Source organism: Clarias gariepinus, chromosome 8 (genome assembly GCF_024256425.1).
Source record: "Clarias gariepinus isolate MV-2021 ecotype Netherlands chromosome 8, CGAR_prim_01v2, whole genome shotgun sequence".
In the NCBI taxonomy this organism is placed as follows: Eukaryota; Metazoa; Chordata; class Actinopteri; order Siluriformes; family Clariidae; genus Clarias; species Clarias gariepinus.
In genome coordinates this window covers 37,728,088-37,737,565 of record NC_071107.1, presented here as the reverse complement: position 1 = coordinate 37,737,565, position 9,478 = coordinate 37,728,088, and the positions used below count along the sequence as shown (strand labels likewise).

The window sequence follows — 9,478 nt, the reverse complement described above, 5'->3', positions numbered from 1 at the left end:
CAATCGATTTGTTCTCTCATTATGCTAAATTAATTACTAAGGCCTATTAATAGTTTCGCACTAAAAGTACCTTTATAAATCTCTAAAACATAATTTAGCATTAATAAACCTACAGTAAGTAAACAGCAAACTAATAAATACTACCACAACATTAACAGTAATGATTGATATTGCAATGTAAAACTACGATTAACAGTGATGATGAGCTAAGCATGTTAGTAAACTAGACAGCAAGAAAAATACACAAAACTTACCATCAAATAATATTTTTTCTTTAAAATCCCACTGTCTCTGACCTTCTCAGTTTCTGTTTTCCTTGTTTGTTCTGTCCATCAAAACCATGTGTTTAAAGGTGAATTCCATTTTGGAGCTCCAGGACACTGTAGGAGGAAAAAAAAAAGAAAATCATTCAAATGAAAACATATTCATCACCTGAACACAATATATCTTTGGGAAAACCAACATCAAAAAGGAATAAATATATAATAATAAAAGAAGTAAATTTAAAAAAGAAGTTGCTTAGTTTTTTTTTTTTTTGACCAATATGACAGCCAAAAACAAAATCTAAAGCTAAAATATATACTGTTTTGCTTTTGATGCCAGCTGCCATTTCCATTTCAAATAGCACTGTAAATAGTAAACACTGAAGACATTTTAAATAAAACACATTTTTCCCTTGAGGTTTAAGAACTAGGCTATCTCACAATTATATCAGTCTTTTTTATACCAATTATACCATGTCTGGTAAATTAAATCATTTTTTTAAACAACACCCATATAAATTCCTCCGAATCCCTACCAAAATTCATAGCGGTATAACATACGTGGGAGTTGTCTCAAAGCTGGAACGGTCCAAACTTTTTGTCGAAGAATAATAAGTATTTACACTTAATATTAATAATAATAATAATAAGAAGAAATACAGATGAATTTTGCAAAATTCGTTTTTTGGGAATTTTGGGAAAACCGGGCAACGAATCCCTACCAAAATTTATTCCATAGCAGTCCCGATCGAGCCACACGAAACGGTGTAGGAGCAGCTAAAAATAGTAACAAATTCTATTCACCTCAGGCAGTAGCTCAAAATATGAACCAATGCTACTCACCTCAGGTAGCAGTTAAAAATAGTAAAAAAATTCTATTCATCTCAGGCAGCAGCTAAAAATACAAACCAATGCTACTCACCTCAGGTAACAGTTAAAAATATACACTAATGCTACTTACTTCAGGTAACAGTTAAAAATAGTAACTAATATGCTACTCACCTCACGTAGCAGTTAAAAATATACACTACTGCCACTCACCTCAGGAGAATTCTGGAAAGTGCAGACTTCTGGGCGGGGTCACACTATTGCTCAGCCAATCAGAAGTCCGAGTGCAGGCCGTCTCCGGGCAGTGGCACAATATTGCTGAGGTAATCAGAAGCACAAAAACTTGAGGTACACAAGCAATAGTTATGCAGCTGTATTTTTTTGTCTTTTGTTGATATATGGGAAGGGTAGTCTACAGAGTTCTGCACATTACAATTAATTACAATACAAAAAAAATTGTTTTCACATGTAGCAAGTAAAAATATTAACCAATGTTACTCACCTCAGGAGAATTCTGGAAAGTGCAGGCCATCTCCAGGCTGTGTCACAATATTGCTCAGTGCAATCTTCAGTTACACAACCAATAGTCAGGCAGCCTTTCTCTTTTGTCGATAATTGTGAAGGGTGCTCTAAATGGTTGCTAGGGGTGTGGCTTATTAGCATCATGATAAACGCGAAAGACAGTAAAGTGCTGAGTTTTAAACTTTAAGTGAGAAAAAGAGAGACTGTTTATCAATAAACAGCTGTGAAGACTTGTTACTATAGTAACTCCTGTCAGTGGCGGAGGGGGGTGGGGGGGTGAGGGGGGGGAACGCACACTGCTCTGGGTCAGACACAGACAACAGCAAACAGGAATTAAGCTCTTAAACAAATGCTTCCCAACAGAATACCGTAGGTCCGATCGCCAAAATTCGTTCACCGTGAGTGGCAGGAACTTCCAGACTACAACATATTAAATTCTCATGCCTGTAGAGTGTATTATACTGACGTGGCGACAGTGTAAAAACACCCTCCGACACCCTCTGATGTTAAATGCGAGCCAAAATTTAAGTACTTTTGAACGGCAAACAGGAATTAAGCTCTCAAGTGAGTAAACAGGACAGCAAGATAAATACACAAAACTAACCGTCAAATTATTATTTTTTCCTCAATAACAAGTATATATATCTTTTTTTTTCTTGCAGTCAATTTTTGAACCTGTTTTAAACACATAAACACATGCATAGACATTTTATAGAAATGCACTTGTTAATTTAATTTGCCTTACATTGTTGAATGAGGATGGGTTACAAAACCAAAAATCAACATTGATTAAATGTTTGTGTTTTCAACACAGAAAAGCAATGAATTATTAACATTGATTCAACATCATTTAGAATTGAATAATCAACCTCAACCAAAGTGATGATTCTGATGAAATTTCAACATTGAATCAATGTCACCTTGCTATCAGGGTTACATTAAACTAATAATACATTTAGCACATTTTTCTTCATGTTGTGATTCAGAATAGAACATGCAGGGAGTCCAATGCATTTATGTGATACAAATTAAACATTATTATATGAATATGGAGCTTTACTCACTTTTTTCAACACACTGCTATTATTATGAACACAACTGTATCACACCTTCAGTTCTCTTCTCTTTATAATACGTCAGAAGCTGTGCTCGAACTGTTCACTCGGTCGCTGTGGAGATGTGAACAGCGCGTGGTTTCTATGACCTGGTCAATTCTTGAGCAGAATGATTGCACTAGAAAGAGCCCTAGTATATAAAAAAAAGTATACTAAGTATATTAAATCCTATCATGCCAAAGCATACTTAAATGTACTTGCAGCCAGACTAATGACTAGTATACTTGAAGTTTGCTATTTTGGAACAACTAATTTTGTACTAAGTGTACAAAAGCACAATTTTAAGTGTATTAAGTATACTTTTGTGTGCTAAAGATTCAAGATTCAAGATTTAAATAACTTTATTAATCCCAGAGGGAAATTGCTTATGCTCGGTTACAGGTGCTCACAGTTGTTAACTAAGAAAGGTAATAAAGAATAAAGGTAATAAATAATAATAATAATAATAATAATAATAATAATAATAATCTTAAAAAAAAAAAGTGGAACAACTTTAAGTATACCTAGTACACTTAAAGTATATGCCTGTGTGTGTACTAACGTACATACCTGACAGTAATTAATACAATTTAAGTATATATTTAATGTATTATAAGTACATTACAGCTATTTTTACTGTTACAAATACATAATTAATACACTATGACTATATATTTTTATCACAGTAGTAGCTGTTATACTTCTTGTCAATTACAAATACTAAAAAAGTACACTTTGCGGTTAATACAAATATACTTTATTGTATCATACAGTACATAAAACCTTCTATATTACAGTATTGCAAATGTATTACCAGTACACTAAAGGTGTTTAGGATATATTACAAATGCTGAATGTATTTTCTACACTATAACATGTTTTTGAAAAGCATTACTTCAGTAATTTTTTTTTTTTAATTTTTATTCATGAGTTCAACAGATTTAATTTGCACAAGGTTACAAAAAACAGTCCTATAGTTTATTTGTATTTAACAAACACACAAACTAAAATTTAAACTGTAGTCTGCAGACAGACATTAGTATTAGAGTATACAGGTACAGTATTAGTTTAAACCTGGTGTGTGGACACAGACAGACGTCAGTATTAGAGTATACAGGTACAGTATTAGTTTAAACCTGGTGTGTGGACACAGACAGACATCAGTATTAGAGTATACAGGTACAGTATTAGTTTAAACCCGGTGTGTGGACACAGACAGACATTAGTATTAGAGTATACAGGTACAGTATTAGTTTAAACCTGGTGTGTTGATTCTGTTACACAGAGACTGAAAACAGGCCGAGAGCTACGGAGCCATTATACCACAAGCAAAGTACATGAGATTTAACAATAACACATTAGACAATACATTCTATAGTTTAAACTATGGACTTAATTACAAATTACCTAACAAAAACCGTTAAATTTACCTTATGCCGATGAAAAAAAAAATAATAACGATACGAACTAACGCACGCGATGTTGCAGCTTTCAGCCGTTAATTTGACCTAGAAGTGGAGGACTGGGGAGCCAATCAGAGAGTGGACAATCCGAATCTGCCCGCCTACAATCTCTGATTGGCTGGTGGGGAGCCGATTCTAGTCTATGGTTGGCTGGAATAGATACAGAGATATCACACTGCTGCAGTGTCACTTTATTCTGTGAGCGCACAGAAGAGTAAGAGAGTGCAAACATAAATTATCTTGAACCGGAAAAATTATTTTCAGCGCACAAAAACGAGTTTAACATCACGCGCGCGAGAGAGAGAGAGAGAGAGAGAGAGGTTCAGCGTGCAGAAACGAGTCTAAAAGCACGAGAGAGTAGTGCACTAAATACAGTATAAGTACATATAAATGTAACTGATAATATCCCGAGACTACGGAATATTGAAAATTGTTTTCTAATGTATACTTTCTGTACATTTGTACAATGATTATTTCGAGGATATTTCTTTTTAAATATACCAAAAATTACATTGAAAAACAAGTTTAAATAAGTATACTTTAAAAAATTACCAACCTTTGACCAACCTTTCACTTAAAGTATATTTTCCAATAATATATTTTTGAAAAGTGTACTATAATATAAAAGTATATTTAAAATTTAATTCCAAAATTTAGTAAAAGCATGATGTTAGTAGACTTTTTATATATTAACTGATGGTACAATTTTTTGTTAGTATATTTGCAGTAAACTATCGAGGATTTCAGTATATTTGTAATACACCAAAGTGTATTTTTTTTTCACTGGGGAGGAGAAATCTCTAATATCTGTTTCTTGAATAATTAAAAACAATGTGTGTGTGTGTGTGTGTGTGTGTGTGTGTGTATGTGTCATACTGTATGGTTGAAGCTACCAAAGCATACAGTAAAATGATCCTACTTTATTAATTCCATAACCGGCTTCGAGTGTTCGAGGTCTCTGTCCTGCTGGAACACTCAATTTTGTCATTTACGCACCAGTTGGAAGACAAAAAAATATTTTTAAAAATAACTTTTTTATTTAATCCACTTTTTAAATTTCACTTAAAAGACTTTATAATGTATATATGATCTAATATATATATAGATCTTGATCATACAGGTGTTAAAAATAATTAGACATTACTGTAATTGCACAGCTTGTTTCAAAAATTAGATGAAAGTTTTACAATCAATTTTCAAACTTCAAACCAGCCTTACTTGTCTAAGAAAGACTAGACATCAGGCATATTTAAAGAAGGAAAAGAAAGAAACAAGAACATGGAGCTGAAGGTCTGGGTTTGTACGCAAAGGACAGAGGAGGTAAAAAAAAATGCTCAAATAAAAAAGGAAAATAAACTATACATTTATATGAAAAAACTGAACACAGGCCACAAGAGTTCACAGGTGCCTTTGTGTAAAGTAATGAAAAATCATCCTGTAGAACCCTAACCCTCTCACAACTAGATTTTCATTCTTACTATACATCAGTTTATATATTTTAGTTCCACAAATAATATTCCTTCGTGTTAAATCGTACCAGATCATGAGCTCGCTTTAGTCCTTGTTCTGTACTGTTAACACACGTGACCTGTGTAACTACTTTCACTGTAAACTGGAGATTGTCATAACTGCACATGCACTGTTTAGGACACGTCCATGGAAACTGTTGCCAAGGAATCCCAACAGAGAATGTTTTGGTTCTATAAAAAGCAGCGGAGGGGTTTCCCTGCCAACTGTTTTATTTTAGACAAATGTTATTACAAAATAAAGATGAAACCTTACTGACTTTATGGAATTTATAACCAAAACAAACACACTGCAAAAAGAATTCAAAACTGGTTACTGCTCATAAAGTGTTAAATGATTTCATACACATTAATAAACTTTTCATTCCATTTACAATGTTTAATTATAAATTTATTCCAGATTTAAAAGATGTCACATTTAAAGCACAGACATATATAATAGTTTATTAATAACTAATAGTTTAGAAATAACTCTGTCTCTAAAGTCCACACTGTGATAATGATCAAAGACATTTCACTCTGTCTCCATTTAGCTGATGAGTCTACACAGTGACATTAGATATAAATCTGTGTGTATAAAGTTACTTAAAACTAAAACTTTAGCTGTTAAATAAAGTGAAACCATGTAAAGGTGCAGGCGTGTCTCTCTGTATGCACAGGTGAGTCTCTCCTCCCACTAAGCAAATCCAAATCCAAAACATTTTATTTGTCACATATACAACAATACACAGTGTGATATGCAGTGAAATGCTTAAAAGACTGTTAAATTAAATAAATGAAGAAATTTGAATGGATTTTACTGCATGAACAAAATGCACTGGAGGAAATGTAAAAAAAATTTATAATTTAGAGTAAGTGTACAAATTTACAATTTACAAAAGAAAAAAATATTTAAATAGAAAATAATAAAACCTATAAATTATAAACGTATAAGTTAACAGGATGTGCAGGGTGTACGTAATTTTCAATATACAGTGGAACCTTGGATTACGAACATAATTCGTTCCGGAAGCAGGCCCGTATTCCAAAACAAAAACCAAATTTAATTTTAATTTCATAAGAAATAATTGAAACTCAAATTATTCGTTCCACAGCCCAAAAAAATAAATACATAAAAGTAATGAAAACTAAATATGAAGTAAAAATAAAACAAATTAACCTGCGCTTTACCTTTAAAAAAGACAAAATAAATAAGTGTTTTCATTTATGTGCGCAGGCACTGTGTGTGTGTGTGTGTGTGTGTGTGTGTGGTGAGATTGTATTTCTGAACCCCGTCACACAGGTTTCATCACTACAGCATCAATGGAATCGGACCAGTTCCTCTTTTAGGTGTCCTCATTTGAACAGGTTTAACAGGAACATTACCTGACTGCAATGTTTCCTCCATTCACTCCACATTTAAAACACAAACCACACAAACACATTAGGGGCTTCATGAAAAATCCTAAAACTATGTTTTATGTTTTTCTTTTTGGAACCATGGCTTAATGTTTTATCAAAATTACCCCAAATGTTCTGAAACATGAGCCAATTAACCCAGACCAAGCTGAACTGATCAGTCCATCTTACTGTACACACTGTACTTTGAGAGCCGGAATCATTTAATTCCTGGCGTGTGTCAACATACTTGCCGCGACTAAAATTCTAATTTGTAAAAACCAGCAGAAACCAACTTTATCCAGTTCATCCACTGCTTTACACTTGTTATAGAATCTTACGACGTTTAAATCATGACTGTACTAAAACTATACTTTTTTGTGTGTGTGTCTGTAGGTGAGTTTGAGATCTCGGTACCCACTCGTGTACAGATGGGTGTGTACGGCGAGTCTGTGCTTCTGTCCTGCACCTTCCCAGTGAGCGGCGCGTGGGAAGCAGACAGCAGTGTGATCACGTGGCAGCGAAACCTAGAGGTGGTTCACAGTTTCTTCCATGGCAGAGACCAGCCGGAGTACCAGAGCCCGAGATACGCCGGGCGCACCAGCCTGTTCCACCAGGAGATGAAGAAGGGGAACGCATCGCTCAGGCTGGACCGTACCACTCTGGAGGACGCGGGGGAGTACACCTGCTCCATCAGCACTAAGCTGGGCAGCCAGAGGAAGAGTTTCGGCCTCAAAGTAGCAGGTAAACATGCAAACCGTATGATAAAGTGATGTAAAGAAGGTTACTATGGTAACTGCACACTCAGCACTCTTCTCCACCCCTCCTTTAGCGTTCTACCCCGAGCCTCGTCTGCACATCTCTGTGCTAAACGACGGCCACCTGGAGGTGCTGGTGACCTCAGAGGGCGGCTACCCCTCCCCATCGCTGCAGTGGCTGATGGGAAATGAGACAGACATCACCAACAACACACACACACGCAGCTGAGAGGTCAACTGGCTACGGGGCTGGCGGGGCGGGGCGTGGGCGGAGCCTGTATGACTTTCTGTTATGTATCGCCTGAGCTGTGAGAGTGAGCAGTACACTGGAGTGTGAGTGTGTGTGAGTGTCAGTGTCACAGTTACTCTACACACACAGATCTGAGAGTGACGTAGTGTCTAGTGTGTTCTAGATAATAGGAGCAACCAACCACGTAAGAGGGGCGGGGCGTGGGCGGAGCCTGTATGACTTTATGTTATGTATCGCCTGAGCTGTGAGAGTGAGCAGTACACTGGAGTGTGTCAGTGTCACAGTTACTCTACACACACAGATCTGAAGCGGGACATGAGAGTTAAATCTGGGATTATTTCCGGACTGCCTTCATCTCTCTCTCTTCTTCTTCTTCCTCTTCTTCTTGTGCTGGATGGAGTCTCCTGTTACAGTAAGTCTGATTTTATTACAGCGCTGTAGATTCTACTGAAACACTCCAGCTGACACACCGACACTGATCATCACTACTGACTTCAGCTCCGAGTCTCAGTGATGATCAGTGGAACCGGATTAAAGACACCAGACAGATGATCGTCATGTCAGAATAAACGATATCAGCAGCGTGTTTATTAAACACTAGTGTACAAAGTGAAAGTGCAGGCTCGTTGTGTAGTGTGTGTGTGTGTGTGTGTGTGTGTAAGTGTAAAGCCCCTGATTTCCCCCTCTGTTAGATCCAGAAGCGCTGCTCACAGACTAGACTGTTTTCTAGAACTCTAAGAGTTATTTTGTTGCTTTAATGTAACCGAATGAATGAATGAATGAATGGACACAGCGCCCCCAGCGGCGACTCTCAAATCACGTTTATTCCCGCGAGAACACGCAGAGCTCCGAGACACTGTAGAGTTCGGTGGTTCCGGTCAGTGTGTTTACTGGAGAAATGACTGAAAGTTCCATGGTACACGTGCGACCCAACACACACACACACACACACACTTGCGGAGTTACACGTGAGGTAATGCACGTGCCGGGTGATTCATCATGACTCACTATCGAAACCGTCAGCCCGCGTGACCCCCACGTGACATGTAAAGTCCGTGTTCGCGCTGTTTTAATTCTCACACACACACACACACACACACACACTACATTACTCAGATAGAAAATATAACTACACACACACACACTACATTACTCAGATAGAAAATATAACTACACACACACACACACACACACACTGCATTACTTAGATAGAAAATATAACTACACACACACACACACACACACACTACATTACTCAGATAGAAAATATAACTACACACACACACTACATTACTCAGATAGAAAATATAACTACACACACACACACACACTACATTACTCAGATAGAAAATATAACTACACACACACACACACACACACACACTACATTACTCAGA

The 9,478-nt window shown here is 36.4% G+C and overlaps 1 protein-coding gene across 1 annotated transcript; it reads left to right on the top strand.

The window, feature by feature from the left end:
* The first annotated feature begins 7,397 nt into the window (after positions 1-7,397).
* Positions 7,398-8,060, top strand: LOC128529416 (CD276 antigen homolog). The gene is made up of 2 exons (XM_053502898.1): positions 7,398-7,817; positions 7,906-8,060. The coding sequence occupies exons 1-2, from the start codon at positions 7,427-7,429 to the stop codon at positions 8,058-8,060; spliced, it is 546 nt and encodes a 181-aa protein (XP_053358873.1). The 5' UTR covers positions 7,398-7,426.
* The last annotated feature ends 1,418 nt before the right edge of the window (positions 8,061-9,478 follow it).